Raw genomic sequence first — 27,715 nt, 5'->3', positions numbered from 1 at the left:
TCTTATAAATTTATTCAATTCATATTTCTTTTTTTAAAAGATTTTTAAAATTTATTCATGATAGACACAGGGAGAGAGAGAGAGAGGCAGAGACACAGGCAGAGGGAGAAGCAGACTCCATGCAGGGAGCCCGACGTGGGACTTGATCCCAGGATTCCAGGATCACGCCCTGGCTGAAGGCAGGCGCTTAAACTGCTGAGCCACTCAGGCTGCCCTCAATTCATATTTCAACAGTATGTTCATAGAGTTTAAAAATCAAAAAATTTTGGAGCTTTCTTCCATCCTTGTCCCCAAGACACCAATTCCTTTCCCCAGAGACAAACTTCTATTATTAGTTTATTTTGTGCCCTTTCAGAGATGTTTAATACACACACAAATAGAAATATATTTTCTTATATCATTATTTTTACCCAAATGGTAACATATTATATATATTCTTGTGTGCATTACTTTTTTCACTTAGCAATATGTATTGGAAAGGAAACTTTTCATGTCAGTACACAGAAAGTGTCCTTATTCAGTCTACATCTGCATAGTATTTCTTACTTTGGACACATCACAACTTATTTAAGAAATTTAATGGACAGGGGCTTGGGTGGCTCAGTCATTGAGTGTTGGATTCTTGGTTTCCAACTGGTTTTAATCATGGGCTCTTGGGATCGCCTGTGTGGGACTCTGCACTTGGCCCGGAGGCTGCTTGGGATTCTCTCACCCTCCTCTTCGTCCCCTCCCACCTCTTGTGCTCTCTCTCTTTCTCTCTCTAGAATAAATAAAATATTTTTTAAAAAAGAAATTTCATGGGAATTTATATGGTATATACTCTTTTGCTATTAAAACAGTGCTGCCATCAGTAACCTATCTACACAGCTTTTCCCATTTATGTGAGTATATATGTTGGATAAATTCCCTAAGGTAGATATTCTGGGTGGAAGGGAATGTACATTTCTAATTTTGGTAGGTGTTAAAATGCCATCTATAGGAGTTGTACAATTTACATCCCTCCTAAAAGTGTAAGAGAGCCCATTTCCTCACAACCTGTCCAGCAAGTATTTAATGAAACATGTGGCACTTTGCTCTCTGACATCTCGCCTCAGTGTGGGTTTCGTTTACATCTCTTATCTCAGGATTGCTAAGCATCTCTGTGCATAGGAAATTTTATATATTTGTATCTCCTTTTCTGTAAGCTGTCTATTCATATCCTTTGCAAATTTTCTGTTTAAATGCTTTCCTCACGATTTGTAGGACTACGTAGTGACATTAAGGATGTTAGCTCTTTGTGATATGTGGCAATACTCTTCCCAGTTTTTCAATTGTCATATATATATTATTTTATTTTATTATTTATTATTTTTTTGCTGTGAATAGTGCTTGAGTTTTATATGTTTGAATTTATCATACAAATTTTTGTAAAGCTTTAGGGTTTGTGTCAGGTTAGAATTGTCTTACCCATCATGAGCTGATGAAAAAAAATTCCTATTTTTTTATTACTTCAGTGGTTTTATTTTTTACATATACATATTTGATTCATTTGTAATTATTCATGATGCAGAGTGAGGTATGGATCTGATTTATTGTTTTTCTAGATGGTTACCAAGTGTCTATGTTTTCCATATTTGATTTAAGGTGCCACTTTCATCATAAATGCAGCTCCCATGTTGGACTACATCCAGCCTCACTACTTGGTTTCATTAATCAACTCGTGCGTTTTGGTGATGCCTTTATAATATTTCAAATACTGAGGCTTCTTTTGTACAGCTAGCCTCCCTCACTCTTCTTTTTCAGAAATACTCTGGAGATATATTTTATACATGCAGATCTCACAATTACTTTGCCTAGTTTTAAAAAGCTTCTCACTGGTCCATTAGATTTACAGAATAACCTAGGGGAAATTGTTTGGACATTAAAAAATCAGTGGGGTTTTGGGACCAATTTGTTCTGGAACCCATATATTAATTATTTAACCCATATATTAATTATATGGAAAAAATTAAAATTAGGTCCCTACTTCAAGCAAAAATCTTGGATGGACTGAAAACCTAATGAGAAATGCAAATATCTTTGTATTCTTTAGGAGCACTTTATTTATTAAGATTTATTTATTTATTTGAGAGAGAGCATGTGGTAGGTGAGGAGCAGGAGGAGCAGAGGGAGAGGAAGAGAAGGACTCTAAGCAGACTCTGGGAGGAGCATAGAGCCCAGCACGGGGCTTGATCTCAAGTCTCTGAGATCATGACTTGAGCTGAAACCAAGAGTGTGTGTTCACCCAACTGATTTTTATTATCACCCTGGTGCCCTGTTAGGAGCATTTTATAGCTTTCTTCGTATAGCTCTTGCACATTTATTTGTAAGTTTATTTTAACATATTTTGTTGTTGTTGCTATTATAAATGGGTATATCTTTTTTTACTTATGAAAGCTCTTGAGTTCTGTGAATTAATTTTGTAATTGACGACTTTGGTGAACTCACAGTTTTTTTAGTAGTCTTTCAGTTGATTCTCATGGGTTTCAGGTAGAATTTTATCAACAGCAAACAGTATGATTTCAACTGCTTTTTTTTTTTTTTTTTACAATTTAATACAATATTTCTTGGTGTGTTTTTTTCTTTCTTTCTTTTATTTATTTTTCTTTTTTTGCCTCTCATTTAATTGCATGAGCTGGTATTTCAGAACAGTATTAAATACCAGTGCTGGCAGTGGGCATTTCTTTTTCCTGATTTTAGTTGGGATGGTGCCCACAGAGAGCATAATGCTGGACTTGGGGACTAAATGTAAATTAGGGCTGTTGTGTTAAGGAAGCACGTATATATTACTATTTTACTGAGAATGTAAAGAAAACTGATTCTAGAAGTTGAAATTTTTCAAATGCCTTTACAATGTCTATGTGATGTTCATGGGATTTTTCTCCTCAGATCAATTAATAGAAGGAATTCTAATAATAAAATCCCTAATATTGAATTACTCTTGCATTCTTGTTTGCAATCCCTTTTGGTCATAGTATATTGTTTTTCCGCTGTGCTACTGGATTCAGTTTGTTAATATTTAGTTAGGATTTTTGAGCAGACATGAGACTTGCTAGTAGATTTCCGTTTTGTGCACAATCTTTGCTGTGTTGTTGGTATTGATATTAAACCCACTTTATGTAAAAATTTAGAAGCTTCTCTTTATTTCACATGCTCTGGAATTATGCAACATTACAGTATGTCTCTGTGGTGTTTTTAATGTTGTAGCTCTTTTAAAACCGTATCCATTTTCCCATGTAGTAGATCCATTAACATTTCTAGATCTTCTGGAATCAATTTTGATAAAATTTATGTTTTGCTACTTAATCACTCATTTCGTTCAAGTTTTCAAATGTGTAGAGTCAAGGTGATGCTTTCATTTTTTTCTCTGGATCCTTGTCGCTTACTTTTTGAAGCCACATTATTTATTGGTTAGATTGGTCAGCAACTTACCTATTTCCTTGTTTTCCTTTTATAACAAGATTTTGATTTTAATTACCAGCTCTATTATATTTTTGTATTTATAATTTGTTATTTTGCTTTTGTCTTTTTTCATTTCTTTCTTCTACTTGACTTGGTTCTTGTCCTAACTTCTTGAGGTAGATACATTTACTTTACATCTCCTTTGTTTATTGATGCAAGTAATAAGACTGAATAGCAGAGTTTCCAATATATGGCATTTCCTTATTATTTTCTAGATGTTTTCATTTTTATTTGAATTTCCTTGAATTATATAAAAGAGAACTTGAAAATATACAGGTAGTAGTAGCTTTTTCCTTTGGGGATTGTTATTAATTTCCATTTTTATTGCTTTGTGATCATGACTATTTGTACTTTTTCCACTTTGAAGAGGAGGTCACTACTTATACAACTTGACTAAATGCATGATGCATATGTGTCTATGTATATACACTACATACTATATACTGTACATAAAACTTTGCTTTATATATCTTAGTATTTTACATCTTTTACATCTTGGGTTCTCTATGGCATGTAACACAATCTTTGTGCATGGTAGGAATTCAATAAAAGCTAGATTTTTATTATTTTAAATGGTTATAAGAGGTTTTTTGGCTTAAAAGTTTGGTTGGAAAATGAGGCTTGTTCCTTGGTGAACATCTAGAAGAAAGAGAAGACTCTGCTTAATGTATGGTGTTCATTTTAAGGGTCACATCATGGTGTTTGGTTTGGACAGTTCTTAACTTCTTGGCACTTCTTAAGTGTCAACTTTCACACATTCGGCAAGCTTCTGAGGTGTTTCACTCTCCACAAGTGTAAACATATTCAGTAAAGATGAAAACTTCTTACAGTATCAACAGCTAACACAAACCAAACATTCAACGTCCTTTGAAAACAATCCACAGCTTTCTTGGAATTTCCCAGAGGATGTCAGTGGGAATCCAACTCATAACCTAACACCAAACATGTAATATTCTTCTGTCCTGCAATTCTCTGCCTGTCTCTCCTATACTCTGGAGAAACTAAGATGATTCCCAACGCTCTTCTTCCAAACTTTCTCAAAGCTTCTCTCTCCATCCCTAGCATGGATTCTGCTCACTTTCCCCACTTCCTGCTTTTCCAGGTATGTTTCTCCTTGCCTCCCTCACTCTACCTTCTGTGTTGTTTTTCTTCCACAATACAACCTGCCAATCTGTTTCAGAGTGCTTCCTATTCATTAGCTATGTTTATCTATTATCTTGATCAATATAACAAAAATAATGAGGACGCCTGGGTGGCTCAGTGGTTTAGCATCTGCCTTTGGCTCAGGGTGTGATCTGGGGTCCCAGGATCGAGTCCCACATTGGGTTCCCTGTGGGAAACCTGCTTCTCCCTCTGCCTATGTCTCAGCCTCTCTTTCTGTGTCTCGTGAATAAATAAAAAATATTTAAAAAATTAAAAATAACCAAAATAAATGGTGGGGTACATGATTGTAAAATGCAGATTATTTTTAGAAAAATCAAGAACGAGGTTTTATTTTTTTTTTTTTTTTGAGATTTCATTTATTTATTCATGAGAGACACAGAAAGAGAGGTAGAGACACAGGTAGAGGGAAAAGCAGGCTCCATGCAGGGAGCCTAATGTGGGACTTGATCTCGGGAATCCAGGATCAGGCCCTGAGCCAAAGTCAGGCGCTCAACTGCTGAACCACCCAGGCTTCCCAGGAACGAGGTTTTAAAAATACTCATATGTTACAAATTCTTGTCCCAATTATGTATTTTTAGAGGTGTGACTTCTTAATGTATAAGGGAGATAAGATTGCCTATATTTGTGAAAACAGTCTCATTCACATATAGTAAGTTAGTAACGGTTTGGTTTTCATTCCTGAGATGTAGATTTGTCTTTCTTCCTAACAAGGAATAAATGTGTACAATAAATTGTTTTGCAGTCTAAAGAAGGTGCATTTATTGTCAGAGATTCAAGACATTTGGGATCCTACACAATTTCTGTGTTTATAAAAGCTAGAAGGTAAGCAATTATGATTTTGATCACTTTAGAGGTAACACTCCTTGGGACAATCCTTCTTACGGAGACACCATCACGTAGAGAAAGAGAGATCTTAGCATGGAAGGTTGCTGGCCTGGAAGTTAGTACATCTGATCCTCTCAAGTTGTAACCCTAACCAGCTCTGTGTGTGGGCAGTGACTTAGCCATCTCCTTTTCCTAACCATGAGGAAGTTGGCTTAGTTGTAGACAGTGGCAGTGCTTTCCTCACATTCCTTGGCTTACCTTGGGGTTTTCCTGCGGAGAGTTCTCCTGCACTCAGGAAGCTTCTGTGCCTTTCTGCTGGAGGATGTTCTCTGGCTGTGGGAACTCATGGTCCCCCTGGGTAGATTGGGAATGCCTGAGAGTCAGCGCCCTAGGAGCAGCTCTCCATCAATGAGGAATGGAAGGTCTCCTCCTCAGCTCCTTTGCACTTTAGTGGGACAATTCTCAGATGTGTTCCACAGTCTCTTGTGTCTTCCTAGAGCCCTGGTAGTTCATAGCAAACCTGCTCATCCATATACCCTCTATCAGTTTTCCTCTTTGTTTGATATCTCCTTACACCCCTTGGGGTGCATTTATTCACTCATTGAACTGATATTGGCATTCCTCAAATACTTATACGTGTCCCTAATGGGCTCTACATTTTTGGACACTGGAATTGTCAGCTAGACAACTTTGGCTGAAGTTATGTTCAAATCTATGGACCCAATAAGATAACTAAGGAATTTACCCAGGGGCTTTGAGGCACCAGTTGGATCTAACCCACTCTGCAGTGTGTAGTGTCACTGGAATAAAAAGTTTTAAAGGTGGAATCCTATTGCTCAACGAATTGACTTAGTTCCAAAGTGATCTTTGCTTGTTTACTAATTCACATTTTATTGATTGTAGAAATATGGAGGCTACCATCAAACATTATCAGATTAAAAAGAATGACTCGGGACAGTGGTACGTGGCTGAAAGACACCTCTTTCCATCAATCCCTGAGCTAATCTGGTATCACCAGCACAATGCGGCAGGTAAGTCAGGAGCTTCAGGTGAAGAGAGGCAGGGAACCAGGCCCCAGACAGGCAATGCATCTTTGGTGTCAGATACTGAACAGGAGCAAATACCCCACCCCCTGCAGAAATGCATAAGAGCCTGAAATACAACTTGTGTTCTGAACAGGTCTCCTCACTGATGCTTCTTTGTTTTTCTAGTCAGGGGACAAGAGGTAGGTTGATTTTTACATTTCTGTCAGGTTAGAAAAATGATAGCTGGCAGAGAAGCAAAAGGTAATGCAATCATCAATGCATTAGTTCTTGAAATTTATGTAGGGTGAAGTGTAATGGAATTTCAAGTATCCTAAATAATCATGCTTCCTTATCTTTGCCCCCCAAAATTTGCTTTCTACTTCAATTGTAGGAAAATTACCCTTAAATATCTCCTTCTCGGGGATCCCTGGGTGGCGCAGCAGTTTGGCGCCTGCCTTTGGCCCAGGGCACGATCCTGGAGGCCTGGGATCGAATCCCACATCGGGCTCCCGGTGCATGGAGCCTGCTTCTCCCTCTGCCTGTGTCTCTGCCTCTATCTCTCTCTCTCTCTCTGTGACTATCATAAATAAATAAATTGAAAAAAAATTAAAAATATTTAAAAAAATCTCCTTCTCTGTTCTTTCTTGTTTGGTGAACACAAAAAGCTGTAGAGGACACAGCCTTTCACAGGCAGAATTTGACTTAAATAAAGCAGAGGCATCATCATTTGACCTCTTCCCCAAGTGTTTGCAATACTTTAGCAATAATTTTTCAAACGTATCATCTATGGAAAGATCTAGGATTCTAGAAAATTTCACCACAATGACCATCACAGCTTTAGCCTTCAGCCCTCACTCAACCTGTCCTTGACCACTTTGAAGCCATCGGGGAATCTTCTAACTGCGACATTGTAGAATTTGGAACCTACTGTAACTTTTCATATTATTTTGACTTCTTGTAAGAAGTACTAAAGTACTAAAGTACTTTAAAGTACTTTTTTAGATTTCTCTCATGAAAAGTTGTTTACAAAAAAATCCTTTTGGAAAGTGGCCACTTTTCCACTACACAGGTTCTAAATATCAAGAGTAAATCAAAGGAAGTTTTTCTACATTTATGGGATGAATCTGCATAGATATTCCAGATGGTCACTGGGAGTTTGGTTAGAGAGGAAGTAGCAGTGAGTCTGAGTGGGGCTAGAGAGGACATATTTGTGTCTAGAGATAGAAATAGAATCAGATCAGTCCTGAATTTTTTTTCTCTACAGTCCTCTTTTCCTTCCCTTCAAAGAAAAAAATTGAGAAACAGAGTGGTTATGCTAGTGTGGTTAAAAAAAAAAATTACTAACGTAGATCAAGATGTGCTGACATGAGAAGACGGTAATGATAAGTTGTTCAGTAAAGAGAAAAAAGTGCAAAGCAATATCTCAGAATATAGTCCCACTTTTATAAACAAAAATACACACATGTGTGTGTAGAGAAATTTTGTTTAAAGTATAGGTAATAATTTTCAAACTAATAAGATTATAGCATACTACAAACTTAATGTTTACCTCTGGGGAATGACACTGGGGTAAGGGAAGATTATATTTTCTGCCTTATAAGATCGCTTTAGGGTTTGATATTTTTTGTTACAGCATACATGATTATTCTTATAATGTATAAAATACCATATAGATCACTTAAAAAGAAAACTGGATCAGGGGTATCTGGGTGGCTCAGTTGGTTAAGCATCTCCCAGGGTCATGGGATTGAGCCCTGCATTGGTGCTCCTTGCTCAGCTGCTTCTCCTCCCTCTGCAGGTGTTCTCTCTTTCTCTGTCCAATAAATAAATAAAATCTTAAAAAAAAAATGAAGAAGACAGTGTGAGGTTATTATATACAAAAAAAAAAAAGAAGAAGAAAAGAAAAAGCTGGATAAAACAAAACAACAACAGAAGAAAACCTTCCAACTCTAATTGCTCTTTATTAGGGAGAAAAGAAAATTAAAAAATATAGAAGAAAATGAGAAAGACGATAAGAGGAAAGGAATGGGACCCCAAAATAGTGGATGCTTAGTGAAGACTTACTTTGGGCCAGACCCTGCTCTGAGTGCTTTTATGTCTATTTATTTATTTAATCTTCAGAATGATCCTATGAAGTAGGTGCTGTTGGATTTCCATCTTACAGATGAAGAAACTGAGGCATGATTGGTACTCACAATTACACAGTTAAAAAGTGTTTGTGCTGAGATTGGAACTCAAGGACTCTTTGAGACCATTGGAGCCATTGAACCCACTGGCGCCAGAGTCTGCACTCAATGGCTGCTGTAGCCTCCAGAAAGAGACACGTCCTATCATTAGACGGTACTTGGGAGGGTCCAGTTTCAGAGGAGGCTGTGAATCAGAGCCCATGACTATCCTGTCTACTTTTTGATTTCTGGTCTATTTAGCTCATGACAATCCATCTCTTTCCCGGAATAAGGACAATGCCAAGAGGGTGACAGGCTTCCTTCTGTCAGAGAGATAGACTCTCATTAAACCACTGGTAGAGAATCACAGAATAAAAATGTTGAGCAAACAAGAACTTGGAAAATTAGAAGAAAGTATCATGGTCTTAAAGAAATTCCTCATTTTGTTCTTCATTCGGATCATGCATTATAGGATCCCAACTCGATGAGGGCTCCAACCTCAGCTAAGTCTTCAGAGTCACTAGTGAAGTAGCTTTTCCTATTCTCTCTTCAGACATTCACCATTCTCCTCAAGACCCCACTTCCAGTGTTGTCCACTGTCCCTATCAGCAAACCCCTTGCCATCCACCTTATTAAGAAATTTGAAGTCACCTGACATGAGCTCCCTCGACCTTGTCTTCCCACTGCCAAGCTCTCAGCCTCACCTCCCTCCTTCCAGTAGTAGCCAGGACGAGCCTAGGCCCCTGCTCCCTACACTCTTCTGCTGCTGAGACCACCCACCACCCTTTCTCTCCTGTAGCTTGTCCATTTCTTCTTACCTTCTCCCTTTACCCTGTAAACATGTTTAAGACTTTCTTATTAGAAAAGCCAAAAAACAAAACAAAACAAAACAAAACAAAACAAACAACAACAACAAAACCAACAAACCCACAAAGCCCTCCCTTGGTCCTTTCTTCCTTTAGACATTGTTCTTCCAAGTGACACTTTTGGAAAAATGTGTCCACATTCCCTGTCTCCACTTGCTCACTTTCCATTTGCTTTTTAAACGTCTGCACTCTGGCTTCTGCCTCCGTCGCCCACTGTTTTACGGGTGGCCCCCGAATTGACCTACAGGGTGATGCTTTTGAGTTCTTGTATTTTCCGCCCTCTCTGCTCTATTTGCAGTGTCACGCCTTAAAGCTCCCTGCTTTCCAGATGTTTTGACACTGCCTTTTCTTGTTCTTGAACTCAGATCATTCCTCGAAGTTCTTCCCAATGGGTCTCACTTCTGCTCTTAGACATTGGCATGCTGCAGGGATCTGTCCCCGATCTCTTCTCTCCTCGCCCTAGACATTTCCCTTTGCAGGACTCTTCCATCTGGGAGTCCCAGGCACTTGCAGTCCCACAGGCCCTGAACCGCAGTGATGAAATGGAATTCTTCATCTTAACCGCTGCTTTCCCTCCCAGCCTGCTCGCTCCTCTTCCTGTTGCCCATCTCAGATAAGAGCGTCACCATCCTGCTGGCTACAGGGGCTGGAAACATTGGAGTCACAAGAGACAATTCCACTCTCCCTAGAGGAAAATGTCTTTCCCCTCCTCTGCCCCCCTCGCCTCTCCCGCCCTTCCCCACCCTTCACCTCCCTTCCTTTCCTGCTCTTCCCCTTGCCCTCCTCCTTCTTTAGTTATTAGAAAACTTTTTTTTTTAAATTGAAGTGTGGTTGCCATACAATGGTACATTGAGGTGTATAACATAGTGATTGAACATGTATATACGTCACAGAGGGGTCGCCAGGAGAACTCTACCATCTCTTGCCATACAAAGTTATTACAGATTATTATCTATATTCTCTATGCTATACGTTGTAACTCCTACAAGAAAATTGTATGTCCTACTAAAAGGTGTGTCCCTTTTAAACCCTTTTCCCTATCTTGCCCATCCTACCACCCCCTAACCCCCTCACTTCGGGAACCATCAGACTGTTCTGCTTCTATGAATAAGTTTCAGTTTTGTTTTGGTTGGTTGCTTGCTTGATTTATTTATTTATTTATTTATTTATTTATTTATTTATTTAGATTCCACATATAAGTGAATTCATACAGTATTTGTCTTTCTTTCCCGGATTTTTTCACTTAGTATAATACCCTCCAGGTCCACTCACGTTGTTGTAAATGGCAAGACTTTATTCTTTCTTATGGCTGAAGAATATTTTATTATTCCCGCCACATTTTCTTTATCCCTTCGTCTATCAGTGGACACTTAGTTTGCTTCTGTGTTTTGGCTGCTTAAATAACGCGGCAATGAACATAAGGGTGCATATGTCTTTTCAAATTAGTGGGTTTTTTTTTCAAACTTTTTTTTTTTTTTTTTTGGTGAGAAATACCCAGAAGTGGAATTCCTGGATTGTATGGTAGTTTTATTTTTATTTTTTTGAGGAACCTCCACCCTGTTTTCCATGGTGGCCACACAATTTTGCATTCCCACCAACAGTGGGGAGGGTTCTCTTTGCTCTGCATCCTTGTCAATACTTGTTAATTTTTGTCCGCTTGATATTAGCCATTCTGATAGGTGTGAGGTGAGATCTCATTGTGTATTGGATGATTAGTGATGCTGAGCAGCTTTTCATGTGTCTGTTGACCATCTGTATATCTTCTTTGGGGAAATGTTTTTTTTGGTCCTCTGCCCATTTTAAAAACTCAGTTTTTTTTATATTGAGTTGTATGAATTATTTATGTATTTTGGGTATTAACCCCTTTTAGGTCATAGCATTCGCCAATATCTTCTCCCATTCAAGTAGGTTGCCTTTTGTTTTGTTGGGAGTTTTCTTCGCTGTGCAAAAGCGTTTTAGTTTGATATAGTCCCGTTTGTCTCTTTTTGCTTTTGTTGACCTTGCCTGATGAGACAGATGAAAAAAATATTGCTTAGACTGATGTCCAAGAACTTACTACCTCTGTTTTCTTCTAGGAGTTTGATGTTTTTTGGTCTTACATTTAAATCTTGAATCCATTTTGTGTGTATGTGTACATGGTGTAAAAAAGTGGTCTACTTTCATTCTTTGGCATATAGTTGTCCAGTTTTCCCAGCATCATTTATTGAAGAGACCATCTTTTCCCCATTGTAGGTGTTTGCCTTCTTTGTCAAAGATTAATTGATCTTATAAGCTTGGGTTTGTTTCTGGACTTCCTATTCTGTTCCATTGATCTATCAATCTGTTGTTGTTGTGCCAGTGTCATACTGTTTTAATTACTATAGCTTTGTAATATAATTGGAAGTCAGGGAGTGTGATACCTCAGCTTTGTTTTTCTCTCTCTCAAGATTGCTTTGGTTATTCAGGCCCTTTTGTGATTCCAGACAAATTTTAGTACTATTTGTTCTAGAACTTCTGATTCATTATCAAGTGCAAAGAGTTTCATATCCCAAGTATGCCTCATATAGGTTCCTGCCTCTGTCTCCTAGTGCTGCTCTTATCATTGTTCATTCGGACAACTGTAATGGCCTCTTAACTGGTCTTATCTTCAGTGTTGACTTCCCTTCAATTCATCCTCTACGCTGATGCCAGAATGATCTACCAAAAATGTAAATCTGACGACGTCACACCCATACTGGGGACTTTCAATGGCTCCTTCTTACCTGCAGGATGGTGTAATGTTCCCTAACATGGCTTAGAAGGCCTATCGTAACCAGAATATGACCTACCTCTCAAGGATAATTTCTGGCCTCTTCTATCTCTCACCTGTTGCTTAAATAGCCCATCCTGCTTCCTACCTCTAGGTATCATCTCATCTGTTACCTCTGCCTAGAGTGTTTTCCATAGATTCTCTTCAGGGCTTAACTTCATTTGTCACATTTGTCTCGGATATCATTTCCTTCTAGAAGACTACTTTGAATCCAAAAGTGTGTAAGGTGCTATGTCCTGGAGCATCTTGTGTACCTCCAGCACAGGACTTATTCCTTCTATATTGCAGTTGCCTTTCTCTGCCTGTCTTCCCTCACTGAGATGGAGCCCCTGTGTGCAGAGTCCTCACCTTATTCATCTTTGGTCCTTCAGAATATTTGAGATCTACCTAGAAGAGTGGCTTGCACACAATAGGCACTTAATGATGCCTCTTTCTGTTCTTATACCGGCCAAGTTTGCTTCTGTCTTCCAGCCTTTGCACTTGCTGTTCCATCTGCTCAGAATGCTCTTCCTCCTGACCTTTGTAGGATGGCTCCTTGTCAGTTAATGTCTGCAGAGCTGTCATCTTGTCCGAAAGGCCTTCCCTGAGCACCCACTCTCTGGAAGCTATATTTTATCTATTCTGCTTGCAACTCATCATCTGCTTCTTCTTGGGTGTGTGTGTATGTGTGTGTGTGTGTGTGCGCACTTATTTTCTCTTCCCCTGCTACAATGTAAGCTCTATGGGAGCAGGGACCATCACTGTCCTATTCACTGCTTCATTGCTGTCTCCCACCATCTAGATAGTGCTCGGTACAAAGCAGGCCCCTAATCAACATTAGTTGAAGAAATAAATAATAAAAGCTTGTTGAACTAAATTGAAATTGATGTAACAAAATACTACATGTTGATCCAATCAAAAGAAGTCTCGGGATCCCTGGGTGGCGCAGCGGTTTGGCGCCTGCCTTTGGCCCAGGGCGCGATCCTGGAGACCCGGGATCGAGTCCCACGTCGGGCTCCCGGTGCATGGAGCCTGCTTCTCCCTCTGCCTGTGTCTCTGCCTCTCTCTCTCTCTCTCTCTCTCTCTGTATGACTATCAAAAATAGATAATTAAAAAAAAAAAAAAAGAAGTCTCATTTACTCTACCATTCTATTTTATTTTTATTTTTATTCACGTGAGACACACAGAGAGAGGCAGAGACACAGGCAGAGGGAGAAGCAGGCTCCCTGCAGGGAGCCCGATGTGGGACTCGATCCTGGGACTCCGGGATCATGACCTGAGCTGAAGGCAGATGCTCAAATGCTGAGCCACCCAGGCATCCCACTACCACGCTATTAAAAAATAAATAAATAAAACAAAACTACTCTCAAAAAGTAGGGTAATGAAATGAGTACACTTTTTTTTAAATTTTTATTTATTTATGATAGTCACACACACACACAGAGAGAGAGAGAGAGAGAGAGAGAGAGGCAGAGACATAGGCAGAGGGAGAAGCAGGCTCCATGCACCGGGAGCCCGATGTGGAATTCGATCCCGGGTCTCCAGGATCGCGCCCTGAGCCAAAGGCAGGCACTAAACCGCTGCGCCACCCAGGGATCCCTGAAATGAGTACACTTAAACACTGTTGGTGGTTGAATGAATTAGTACAATTTTTCTATACATGCTTTGCTCAAGAAATCACATTTTAAGGAATTTATTCTGAGAGAGTAAATTGAGAGGTACATAAAGATTTATGTTCAAGAACATACAGCATATTTTACAGTAGTGAAATCTTAGAAATAACTTAAAGCTCTATTGATAGTCACTAACATATATCAATGATATACTGAGTGTAAAAAGTTTACAGCAAAACATTTACTTTTCTGTGAAAGCTTATTGGGTGTGTATTTGCTTTCAAACACTTATATAGAGATTTTTGCAAAAGTGTTCACCAAAATGATAACAGCGCATCTCTGGCTGCTGAGATTTTGTGAGGTCTTTACTTTGTCTTTAAATTTTCTTGGATTTTAGAATGTATGTCCAATAAGCAAATGTTGCTTTATGCAAAGTGGGGAAAATAGGTAAATAGACTAATGTAGAATATTTTTCTGCCTAATTTATTTGAAGCCTGGCACTGTCTTCTAGTATATTTGTTTTTTTCTTTTATGCTAGTTAGTAGACTTGAAATGCTGATTTCTCTCCCTCCCCAGGTCTCATGACCCGTCTCCGCTACCCAGTTGGACTGATGGGCAGCTGTTTGCCAGCCACAGCTGGTTTTAGCTATGGTAATGTATGCACACGTACCCAAGTACAATGTTAAATCCAGTAAAGAACCTGTCCCAAGTTCCCTCTACATTCTTTAACTCCTTCAAATGAGATGCCTAGACAGGTTTCCTCTCAAAGTTTAAATCCTCCTTCTGAAATACTTAAGTATATTCATCTCACAACAGCAATTTCAACTTTGGAAAGAAATGTTTCAATTTGACTTCAAATTTCCTTACACATTAGCAGGAGCTCTTTTTTTTAAATATATATTTTTATTTGGAGTTCAATTTGCCAACATATAGTATAACACCCACTGCTCATCCCATCAAGTGCCCCCCTCAGTGTCTGCCACCCAGTCATCCCATCCCCCTGCCCACCTCCCCATCCACTACCCTTTGTTCGTTAGCAGGAGCTCTTTTGATAAATTAGGATTTTTTTTAAATAATAAATTTATTTTTTATTGGTGTTCAATTTGCCAACATACAAAATAACACCCAGTGTCATCCCATCAAGTGCCCCCCTCAGTGCCCGTCACCCATTCACCCCCACCCCCTGCTCTCCTCCCCTTCCACCACCCCTAGTTCATTTTTATTTGGGTGTTTGAGCTGTTGCTCTCCCAGTACAAAGGCGGCTGGGAAATGACCGCCCTCCAAGAGAACCTGCTTTAAAGAGCTGCTAAAAGTGTCGTCCTCTCCTTTTGAAAATAGAACTTGTAGAAGGTTTAATCCGAACTATCTTCCAGCAGATGTATACCTGCAAACTGTGAGAACAAATAAGAGCCAAGGAATTCTGTTTTGTGATTTGATGACACCCAATTCCCTTAAATTTCTCTCATTAATGAGAATCAGAAAATTCTGAGAAAATGATAACATAGTTATGTTGTGTAACAGGTAGCCAGGACCCCAGGGGCTCTATTTTAATTGGAATGGGAGAATGATTCAGGATACATGGGTCCTGGGTTATTCCTCTGCCCCTAAAGACAATGTGGATAACAAAATTCTGCCATTAACAATTTATTTAAGTTACACGTGGTCCTGTTCAAATTTTAAAAAAATAAACATCTCAATTTTTAACATGTAGAATGGTGTACAACTCATAACCCCGCAACTCAGTTTTGCCTGGTTTTGACTATTTAATAGAAATAAATAAGACAGCATGCATTTGTATCTGGCTTCTTGTGCTTCACCCATAGTTGTTGATGTGGTTGGTTCATCTCGCCTGTGGTGTAGTGCCACACTGCCTGACAATGCCACCGTTTACCCATCCTTCGTTAGGTGGCCATTTGGGTTGTAACCAATTTTTACCTCATAATTAATATCATTATGGACATTCCTACATGTCTTTTGATGAAGTTCAGTACACGTTTAAGCTCCAGGAATGCTGGATACACACCTGAGAGTAGAATTGTTAGGTCACAGAGTGCGTACACACTCAGATTTAGTTAGTTTTCAAAAAAGCTTATACCAAATTACACTTCAATCAATAGCATGTGGGAGTTCCCACTGCCCCACGCCTTTGCCTTGGCCAATATTTAATATTCTCATGGGTTCTTTTCTTTGGTTTTCACTTTAGACAATCCGATGTGTGTAATAGTGGCATCTCTCTGTGGTTGGAATTTGCATATCCCTGGTGACTAATAATTATGATCAACTTTTTATAGGTTTTGTGGCTATTTGGATATTCTCTTTTGTGAAAGAATATTCACGTTTTGTAGCCCTTAAAAATATAATCTGCCCTTTTCTAGTTTTTTTTTTCATATTTTGAATAGGAATGCTTTACTGGTTACATGTTTCAGAAATATCTTTGCCCAATCTGCAGCTTACCTTTCCCCTCTCTTAATGGGGCATATTTGACAAACAGAATTTTGATGGAGCGTCACTTGTCAATATTTTCCTTTATGTCTGTATTCTGCTGAATAAATTTATGCCAATATCAAAGTCATGAATATATTTTCCCATGTTCCTTTAAAAACATACCTATTATTGGAAGAGGGAGCCCTTTGCAAAGCTGGCTTGAAAGTCATTAGCCTTTGCAATTTATTTATTTATTTATTTATTTATTTATTTATTTATTTATTTATTTTTGAGATTTTATTTATTCATGAGAGATGCACAGAGAGAGGCAGAGACATAGGCAGAAGGAGAAACAGTCACCCCAGGGGGAGCCTGATGCGGGAATCGATCTCTGTACCCTAGGGGTCACACCCTGAGCCCAAGGAGGCACTCCACCCCTGAAACCCCCAGGTGTCCCAATTCTTTTAAACGCATTAAAGTTCCAGCAGATGGCAGTGTTGCTGTAGAAAAGGACATACTACAAGGGGAAAGATGGTCTCCTTCACAAGTGTTTCCAAGAGGGTTATTTTAAAAAGTTCTTTTTCCCCTCATTTGGCTTCCAGGGAAGTGAAATTCAGTTCAAACATACACTTAGATACATATGAGTTAGAACCCTAGCGTTGGACATAGTTATTAGATGAATTTGTTAGACTTTTCTCCAGGGAGAAGACCCTACTAAGGCAAGAAAAGCCCCTTAGGGGTGGGAATGGGCAGAGGAGCATAGAAGGAAGTGAAATGGGGAAGCGGGGCCATATGTTCCTGCCTCACAAGTTTACTTGGCAGGACAAAAACTGATGGGGACATACAGACGGAAGGGGCCAGGTCTAGTTCTGGTAGGCAGGTTTAGTTTCGAAAGGCCTTTCATGTGGGGTCTCTCTGGAAAGAGCAAGAATGTTCTGATATCCATAATTTCCTCTCCAAGCAAGTCGAGTTTGTATCTTTAAACCTGAATTCTGGAATTGCACACGGAATTCCACCATGAGAGTATTGAAAATGGTTACAGTTCCCCCCCCTTTACATTTATAAAAATTTTAACCTCTGTATAAAAGAAGAGAGTAGGTCTAGATAATTCCTGAATCTGTTCTAGCTCTAAAAGTTTTCCCTACTTTGTAACATGGATGTTTTACTTTTCTAGAAAAGTGGGAGATAGATCCCACTGAGTTGGCTTTTGTAAAGGAGATCGGAAGTGGTCAGTTTGGGGTGGTCCATTTAGGCGAATGGCGAGCGCACATCCGGGTAGCTATCAAGGCCATCAGCGAAGGCTCCATGTCTGAGGAGGATTTCATCGAAGAGGCTAAAGTGATGATGTAAGTATAAGCAATACCCAGATAAATAGCAGACAACACTGGGGTATCATGGAAAGAACATGGATTTTGGGGCAGTCCCACTTGGATTTCTGTCACAACTCTGTCCAAGCTAGTGGTGTGACCTGGGCAAATTATTTGACCTCTGCATGACCTGGGTGAGTTATTTCACCTTGCCAAGCCTCGATTTCTTTACCCGCAAAATGGAGATAATGGTAACCTTGTCACTGGATCAGTGTGTGAATTAAATGAGATAATTCACGAAAGTGACAAGCATACGTGTTCTTTTCAGGGCTCTTTCCTTCCTTTGCCTTGTCCTTGTCCTTCTCCTTCTTCCCCTTTCCCTTCTCATTCCCCCCTTCCCCTTCCCCTCTTCCCCTCCCCCTTCTTCCCCTTCTTGTTCCCCTTTCCCTTCCTCTTCCTCTCCTTCTCCTCCTCCTCCTCTTCCTCCTCCTCCTTCTTTGGCTTTTCCTGGAAGCAAAAATGTTGATTTTGTCCAAATTGTGATATAAGGATAAAGCATTTGCTTTCAGAAAATTTAAGAATCCCGAGTTCTAACAGTCACTTCTGTGGCCCTTTGGACGCTGTTCCTATGGGATCACTTCTGTGATTTCCCAGATCAACATTACGACTCAGCTGAATATGTGGCCGTGGTGTATGTCTATAATCCGGGCTGGATCAGGACAAGCCAACAATTTGGTACAGATCAAAGCCATCAAATTTCTATAAGTATTTGTTCAACACTTAAAGGAGCAGCAATGTGGTGAAAAATGAAAACCCCAGATGGCATTACCTAGATTCTGTTATCCAAAGAAATTTAGTTCTGTTCTAAAAATACAGATGTCAACTAAACAAGCAAACCAACAAACAGACAAACCAAAAAACTAGAAGGGATTAACTGGACCCATTCTCCTTTAACAGCAGAGCAATGCTATCTCTTGGGACTCTCAACCTGTACCCCAAATGTCCTATTAAAATACCCTTTCCAGTCAGTTACAACAAAATGAGCTTCAAGGGAAGTTATGCTAAACACAATTTTCCAGTGATATCAGTTTCCCAAAGATGATCTCGTGCCACTAGGTGGCCCCTGGCCTATATTCCTTGATACCACCTGCATCAGACCCTAGTTTTCCTACATCTAAAGGAGAGACAAATTATTATATTCCTGTGTTGATTAGATAGGTGTTATAAGAATGTGCTTCGGGGAAAGTTGAAGCCATACTGGAATTTCTATGAAACAAAAAAGAATTGGAGTTGTCCGATGTTACGGTGAGAGGATTCCTGAAAGGATCAAGCCTTATTGGGCATTTGGGGGCACATTTTTCCAGGGATGATATTTTGAGGATGGTGGAAGACGTGCAGAGTGTGGAAGTATCAATGGCTCCTAGATGTTTACAGAGGCAAGAGTGAAGCTAATGGCTTATTTTTAAGTCAGTTCAGATAGACATACTGTGTTCTTGGGTTTGAACAGTCTATTTTTTGCTGATTTTTTTTTTTGAAAGTGAGGCAGAAGGATTTCCTTCTAACTCCCTGTTGCAAATCCATTCATCTTTACAAAATTACCTAGCTGACACACACTGAGCTCCATCTGCCAAGAATACCCAACTGGGTCACACTGTCTTACCTTCACTGTACTTGTTAGTTCCTTCGCCGTCCTTGTCACTACTCCGGTGATACTGCTAAGCAAACACAGTGTAATGTTTCAGTTCTCAGATGTTTATACGTGGGTATCAGTGTTACAGTTTTCTCATGGCAAATCAATATTCTATGTTAAGAGTGATTTCCCTGCCATTATTCTGTATACATATGAATTGTCTCTCTTAACTGAAAATAAATTTTTCTTTATAAATTTCGAATTTATAAAATATCTTTATACACTAGAGAGATAAATCAGATAAAATACACAAGATATATGTCTACAGATTAAAATCATGTATAGATTCTCTGAACGCCTATTTCCCACAAACTGGTAGTGTTTTTGCATGCTAACTATATGGTAATATGTCAATTGATCACCCATATACATTATTTTAAGATAAATAATCTCCCTGAGTCATTGATTTTATTTTGCCTCTATGAATGAAAAGAGGTGACATTTCAAGTTACTTTTGACTAACAGAAATTGGCTTATTATACATCTTCAAAAATTACAAACACTAACTTGAATATTGTTTTCCATGATGCCTAGTTGGCATAACAGGCCTTTAGGGACTGAATGCTATACTTCAGAAGGAACAATAAACTTTGGAAGTTTAGATGACTAAAGGTTCCATGTATTTTTTTTTCCATGTGTATTTTAATAGACAATATTCAAGGATGTGTGTGTGTGTGTGTGTGTGTGTGTGTATGTGTGTGTGTGATTGCTAAATACAGAGCAGGGTTTCAAGCTGGCCTGTGTTTTTCAGTCTCCAACTTTATCTAAATATTTCTTTTTTAATGCCTTTATTTTTTAGAATTTAATTTTCATTTTCTTTTTTCCTTTCCTTTCCTTTCCTTTCCTTTCCTTTCCTTTCCTTTCCTTTCCTTTCCTTTCCTTTCCTTTCCTTTCCTTTCCTTTCCCTTCCCTTCCCTTCCCTTCCCTTCCCTTCCCTTCCTTTCCCTTCCCTTCCCTTCCCTTCCCTTCCCTTCCCTTCCCTTTCCTTTCCTTTCCTTTCCTTTCCTTCATACACCAATCACGGTTTCCTCCCTTCAATCTGTCCTGAATTTTGGTCTGAGCAGCTGCAGTTAGGAAAGTTGAAACTCAAGGAGCAGGAGCTCTGTTAAAACCTGAGCAAGAAGTCACAATAAGGAAGCAAAAGGCTTACTTGCAAGGATGACAAACAGAAAAAATAGAATACGGAGCACGTAATATTCTTTATCTGCAGTGACTTGGGAACTACTGCTTGAACTCTGACCCCACTTGTTCAGCGCCTACAGTGGAAAGGAAACTGTCCTACTTTCTCTGTGGTTGGGTTAATTTTTATCATATCTTGATGTCAAAAATTACATAGAGTTGGTGAATATCACCCATTGAGTCTGAGCACTTGAAAGTGCAGAAAAGCCAACCTGCTCACTGGTGTGTTTTTTTCCTCCACAGGAAATTATCTCATTCAAGGCTAGTCCAGCTCTATGGGGTGTGCATACAGCAGAAGCCCCTGTACATTGTGACGGAGTTTATGGAGAACGGCTGCCTGCTGAACTATCTCAGAGACAGGAGGGGAACGCTTACGAGGGAGATGCTGCTGAGCATGTGCCAGGATATCTGTGAAGGGATGGAGTATCTGGAGAGGAACTGCTTTATTCATAGGGATTTAGTAAGTATGATACAAATTCGCTGATTATTTTATGCATTATATTCAGAGGAATATGGCAGTTGAGGACTTTCAGTGTTTAAAATAAAATATCTTTGGCTTAATTTTTTAAAAGATTTTTATTTATTTGAGAAAGAGAGAGAGAGAGAGAGAACACAATAGGGGAGGGATGAGGACCAGAGGGAGAAGCAGGCTCCCCACTGAGCAGGGAACCTGATGGGGGCTCCATCCATGCAGAGGCTGGATACCAGGACACCAGGACCATGACTTGAGCCAAAGGCACATGCTTAACCAACCGAGTCATCCAGGTGCCCCTCTTTGGCTTAATTTCTGACCACTTTTCTATTCATGTGATTCTCTGGAAAATGTAGCTTTATTTTTAATTGCCCATTGATGCTGTGGCCAAATAAGGTATTACCCAAAATATGCCTTGAACTAATTAACTACTATGATAACCAACTAACCAAAACTAATTTACTTTTCTTTCCTCTCACCTTCCCTCTCTTCTTTCATTAACTTCTACTTTTCTTCCTTTCAACCAATAATCGAATACGTATTGAATGCCAGTACATGCCAAGCACTCTTGCCACGAGCTGGAGATGACAGGAGTAAAGGATAGCTCTACTGGCTCCCATCCAGGGATGAAACTACTTTCATGTGGAGGTGATTTGGTTGCAATAGTATCACAGCAGCATTCCTGGCATTCCTGAGGAGGACTGGAAACGTTAAATCATTGTGTTCTGAAATGCTCAGGACGTTACATCCTAAGAAAAAAAAAAATTAAGGCTTGTCTTAGCCCAAATGCCCTGGCGAGTTCAATAGGCAGCCACGACTCAGAACCACTGCTCTAGAGGTAGACTGGCTGGGTTGAAGTCTTGCCTTTTAAATTTTATCCACCTTCATGCCATTTAAAATATATCAGCTAAGCATGAGCCTTTCCCCTGTCAAGGGCTTAGCTCTTGGTTTGGTTTTGAAATCCTTGCTAGCATTTGTCAAAATCTTCTAAACTGACTCCTGGCTTACCATTTTTAAGTTCTTTGCTTTTGTTTTTGGACTAACTGAAGCACATATCACCTTAGAAGAGAACAGAATCTATAAAACTATTGTCTTACACAGGGCTTAATAACCAAATCAATGATTTTCTTTGACGAAGGTCTCTGAAAATAGATTATTTTCGCATCAAATACATGGTTTCTCTCTCAAAAGAGAGAGGTTTAATGCACACTTTTAAATTACAGGATTCATAGTTTAACATCTCTGCTGTAGTCTTCCAATTTATCAAAGATACTTCTTGAGAGGGTTTAAAAAACTTTTAAAAGGAAAAGTACTAAAATTGTTTTTTACTTTTTTTTGTTATTTCTTTGAAGAATCGATACAATCCATCGTAAGGGCAGATATATTGATCATATATAGCATGATGGGTATTACCAAGGAAACATGTCTGCTCACACAGAGAAGTAGTGTGGGGGTCCAGGTAAACTGAGGAAAAGGAGAGTAGAAACTCTTGAAAGAAAACTATATTCAAATATGGATTCTTCTCTCTCTCTCTTTTTTATAGGCAGCAAGGAATTGTCTGGTCAGTGCTGCAAGTATAGTAAAAATATCGGACTTTGGAATGACGAGGTATAATATATAAATATTTCTTGTTTACTCATAAGAGGGAATCTTAGATCTGTCTCCTAACAGATTTAAGAATTTGATAGCATTGCTTTTTCTTTCTTTTTTCTTTTTTTTTTTTTTTAATCCTGTGAGGAAAATGTTGATGTGGTTGCTTGGTGTGTTGCCCTGCTTTGAATTTGACACAAACCCATGTTAGCTGTGAGGCAAATGGACACTTGAGACAACTCTTATCTTCTTTCAAAAGGTCATTCTCAGTCATAACATTTTTAGAAATGTCTCAATCTACTCATCATATGCATAAGATTGAGGAGAAAAGCTTTTCTGACATGTGTGTATTTCTGAAAGATAAAAAAATAAATTGGTTTAGCTCTGATTGTTCTATGTCATCTTCATACTCTATTGTCAAGGGTAACAGTTGACTTTAAGATGACAACTCAAGTGTGGAGAATCTAACCTCATTCTCTGCAACTCAATGCAATGCCCTTTCCTTCAGGCTGCTAAAAAATTCAGTGCCCGTGAACCCAGGGTTTCTCTCTGACTCATTTTAGGGTCAAATTCAGATTCTGTATGTCTAATGGGGCCACGTACTGGAGATGGCATGTCTAGTCCTTGTTGTTACCCATTGACAACTGGTAGCCTGCGGGCACCATCTTCCTGTTTGTCCTTGGCTGAACATCTGCATAGGTGGCTGCTGACTCATCTCCAATTTCTGTCTGCAAGATGCTGTTGCACTGGCATTCTCCATGATTAGGAAAATGCCTGGAGATATCCAAGGCCCTGTTGCCTTAGGCACATCTGCAGCTATTTGTTTTCTGGAATCTTTTTTGCCTTTCCAGGGGCTTGACCTGGGGAAGAAGCATAGGCTCTGTTTTGCTCTTAAATCCCAGCAACCTGTAGTGGGGCCTTCTTTGCCTGCCATGCTAGCCGGGCAGTGCCGGTAGAGTGAATACTATATAGGACCCTGCCTCAGCCACCCACAGATGTCTAACACTCCTCCGCCTTTCCTTTCTCCTCTCCCACCTCCCAGCTCCAGAGGTCATTTTCTAGGGGGATGAATGGTGGTGGTCAGGAGTGTGTGTGTGGGGTGATATTACTCTTATTTTATGAGCCATTCTCCCAAATAGTTTATTAACAGCTCCATCCTCCTCCTTCTCTGAAAAGCCTAGACTTTTGAAACTCAAAGCTATGAAAAATTGCTCTTTCTCTTTTGTTTTCTATTACTTACTTTTCCCCCTTAGTAGGATGGCTTCTGGCTCAAGAAAGCGCTTAAAGGAGGTGTGAGGTAGGGGATGTGGGGAAAAAAAAAGAGGGTGTGAGGAAGCACTAATAAATAATTCAAAAATACCAGACTGCACACTCCAGGCTCTCTTCTCTCTAGATTCTCATACTTGATGTTCCTGCCTACAATTCTCAAAAGAGAGAGGTTTAATATTGTTGTAGTTTTTTAAAAGGAGGTGGTAGTTATTCCTGATTTCATATAGGGCCATGGTAATGCATTGAACATTTTTCACATTAAATGTATTATGTTCAATACTCTCATTTCTCTGCCTGATAAAACACATATGTATGAAGAAAAAATAAGGCATCCAACTTTGACTTTATGTATTTGCCATATATATTTATCTTTTTTTTTTTTTTTTTTTTTAATTTATCCATGATAGTCACAGAGAGAGAGAGAGGCAGAGACACAGGCAGAGGGAGAAGCAGGCTCCATGCACCGGGAGCCCGACGTGGGATTCGATCCCGGGTCTCCAGGATCACGCCCTGGGCCAAAGGCAGGCGCCAAACCCCTGCGCCACCCAGGGATCCCCTATATTTATCTTTTATGTACTTTTTACGACACTGGTTGTTAGACTACTCAGCATGCTCCTTTGCAGAATTAAGAATTTGTAAACTAACATAATCAGTGGGTTCTTGACTCAAATTGATTTTGGATTGAAGAATCGTTCTAGTTTTCTGAGACTCAAACCCAAATGAGGCTTGGTTTGGGGAGGAATCACTATATAGGATATTTTCCCATTTTGGTAACAAGAAGAGAAATTTTCAGGGGTAAAAATGCTTTCTGTTTTAGAGATTCATTTATTTGAGAGAGAGAGAGAAAGAGAGATTGAGTGAGTTGGGGAGGAACAGAGGGAGAGGAAGAGAGAATCCTCAAGCTAACACCCTCACTGAGCATGGAGCCCTACAGGGGACTTGATCCCATGACCCGGAGACCATGACCTGAGCCAAAGTCAAGAGCTGACCACTTCACCAATAGCGTCACTCAGGAACCCTGCTTTCTCTTTTATTTTATTTTTAAAGATTTTATGTATTTATTCATGAGAGACATAGAGAGAGGCAGAGACATAGGCAGAGGGAGAAGCAGGTTCCATGTGGGAGCCCGAAGCAGGAGTCGATCCTGGAACTCCAGGATCATGTCCTGAGCCAAAGGCAGATGCCACCCAGGCATCCCCTGCTTTCTCTTTTAGAAATTATAGTAGATGAAGGGAGTTGGAATGAAGTAGAATTTGGAGGGAATTAGCACAATGTGCTTTGAATCTCATGACCTTAGGTACGTTTTGGATGATGAATATATCAGTTCTTCTGGAGCCAAGTTCCCAATTAAGTGGTCCCCTCCTGAAGTTTTCCATTTCAACAAGTACAGCAGCAAATCTGATGTCTGGTCATTTGGTGAGTAAATTTGATGTTCATTTGTTGGAGATTGTTTTAAGAAAAGACCAATCTGTTTTAAGTTTTGATTTTTTAGCATGATGTGGCATCCTAGAAAGGTCTTCATGTAACTGTCTAAGGTGTTCTAAACATACCCAGGCTGCCTTTGGCAACTGGTGTCAGACACCTTCTTATATAAGTCTGCCTTTTGGATCTTACCTTTCCCAATGAACCTACGTATGGCAGTAAAGCCATAACATAGAGTCTACTGATCTAGCAAAAGGTGCAGACACCTTTTTTACACCACAGAGACTTGCAAGGAAAATAGATCTTAAGGTGTCACTGAATTTCACATGTCATTAATAAACTTCATGTCTAACTACTAAGAAGCACCAACTGCATTTGCTTTATTACCTTTAAATTTTGTGGAATTTAGTTGTCGGCCTCCTTGGGGACTGTCAGTTGGAGTTATATTGTGTAATGTTCTTCACTGAGAAAGAGATGTTGTAGACCTATGTCCAGCAGAGTTCGTTCTTTGAATTGATTTTCAAAAAGGTGGCAGTAAATGTTCAATAAGCTATCTATTCTCTTTAGCCCAGACCTCCCTGGATGGCTTCTTTGGTTTGGAGAGAGCTCTGCACCCTCAAAAGGGTGCGAATATTTTTTATTGTCCACATAAGGTTAAGTGTGTATTATTGAACCCTTTAGCTCTCCCCTGCCTTTTGGTGGTTTTGACAAGTGAGATTTTTAAGCTCTACAGGAGAGCAGTTAAATCAGACTAACATGTCTGATAACACAGGGACCTCATCAAGTGGTTGCAGAACAATTTAGAATTTCTGAGTTTTATCCGACCACTTGTCCATCTCCCTCTGGACAGTGAGCTTTCTGAGCACAGGGACCGGCCTCTTTCTTAGAATCTTCTGGCTCTGGCATATGCTTGACCTCTAATCAATATGTAATACATCTTAGAATAAGTGAATAATGAAATGAAGTCCAAATGGGAGTTTGAGGAAGTCTCACTAATCAACCTATCAGTGATTTTAGAACACCTACGTGGGTCCCGAGCTCCTGCTAGATAGTCTGCTCTACCCAGCTGTCTAACCTTTCAGTGGGAAGAGGGGAACACGTGCCATCTACTGGCTGGTAAACTCTTGGCCTGGGCAGGCATCAGAGGCTCGCACAGTTCCGTCATTTTCTATGGGATGGAAGAGAGGCTTGTTGATCTCAGGGTGCGAAGACACGAACATACGTAGAAATGAAAACACTGGCAGCATTTTCTTTCGATGGAGAGGCAGTTAAGGCCTGGAAAAGAAAGGCCTTGTTTTCACTTGGAGTATTTTCAGATGTCAGGCCTGTTCGCAAATGGAGACGCACATGGTCTGATTCCTAGATAGAGCTGCTCTCATTCTGGATGATTATAATTCAAAGGCTGGAAGAGGAAAATAAGGCCTTGTGGTTTGAAACCGTTCTTTCAAGCAACCTCTTGTTTGCATGCATTTCGTGTGTAGGAGTTTTGATGTGGGAAGTTTTTACAGAAGGAAAAATGCCGTTTGAAAATAAGTCGAATCTGCAAGTTGTGGAAGCCATTTCCAAAGGCTTCAGGCTCTACCGTCCTCAACTGGCGCCAATGTCCATATATGAAGTCATGTACAGCTGCTGGCATGAGGTGAGTGTCCCCTACTTTCCTGGGTAGGTTGGCAGTCCCAGCAACTGAGAACAGACCTGAGGGTCAAACGTGACCCCAGGTCTCCATCACGGCAGGAAAAGGGGTCTGTTTCTGAAGAGTGACCGCTAAGGGTCAGAAGTGCTATTTCTATCTGACACTCGCACTACAAAGTCATGAACCCATTTTGTTTTCCTTTCATCTGAGGAATTCAGCACATTTTTCTTTATTTTCTTTCTTTTTTTTTTTTTCAGCACATTTTTCAAGTCTTATTTTTCTGAGACTGGCTCTTGCAAAAACTCTTGATGTTAGTGGAGCCTCAGTGATGAGATGTTTTACTCCCCTTGAAAACTGGTGGGTGGACACTAAGGGTAGAATCAGGTTTGGTAAACTTCCACATTGAAAGAGAAAGGTGTTGTTTTTATTTACTTGACTCCTCTGTAGTTTGTCTTGCTTTCCCAAGGCTAACAGTAATGGGTTTCATTTCTTTTTTTTTGGCACTCAAGACTCCTGATAGATTAGGAATAAAGGCAGAAAGTGTGCCAGGAGCTTGTACTCAGGAAATTCTCTCTGGGGAGGGAAGGGTGTCTGTTTAGTTTTTCTTCCTCTTGAAATGCCAAGCTTAAAAATAAAGTCAGATGCGTCCTGTCTTTTCTGGGCACAGACTCAACACACCTCTCCCCTTCGTATCAGACTCCTCTGTGATTTCTGACAGCTTTCTCTTTCTAGCTGACAGTATCTCTCCAGAAAACTCACACCTGGGTGAGGAGTTTCCTCCTGGCTGAAAAAGAAGTCACTTGATCCGCAACCCATGAACCCTG

General features: G+C 39.8%; 1 protein-coding gene across 4 annotated transcripts in view; it reads left to right on the top strand.

Moving 5' to 3' along the window:
• The window catches only part of TXK (TXK tyrosine kinase), a 64,914-nt gene that overhangs the window by 30,985 nt on the left and 6,214 nt on the right, over positions 1-27,715 (top strand). For all 4 annotated transcript variants that reach the window (XM_041723929.1, XM_041723932.1, XM_041723933.1 and 1 more), the window contains 8 exons: positions 5,387-5,466; positions 6,373-6,500; positions 14,482-14,556; positions 17,504-17,675; positions 20,749-20,965; positions 22,521-22,585; positions 25,134-25,252; positions 26,740-26,897. In XM_041723929.1, the coding sequence (XP_041579863.1) occupies positions 5,387-5,466; positions 6,373-6,500; positions 14,482-14,556; positions 17,504-17,675; positions 20,749-20,965; positions 22,521-22,585; positions 25,134-25,252; positions 26,740-26,897 (1,014 nt within the window). The remainder of the gene's footprint in view (positions 1-5,386; positions 5,467-6,372; positions 6,501-14,481; positions 14,557-17,503; positions 17,676-20,748; positions 20,966-22,520; positions 22,586-25,133; positions 25,253-26,739; positions 26,898-27,715) is intronic.

This window comes from Vulpes lagopus, chromosome 12, assembly GCF_018345385.1.
Source record: "Vulpes lagopus strain Blue_001 chromosome 12, ASM1834538v1, whole genome shotgun sequence".
In the NCBI taxonomy this organism is placed as follows: Eukaryota; Metazoa; Chordata; class Mammalia; order Carnivora; family Canidae; genus Vulpes; species Vulpes lagopus.
The sequence above is the reverse complement of the archived record's forward strand: the minus strand, read 5'-3'. Positions and strand labels throughout refer to the sequence as shown.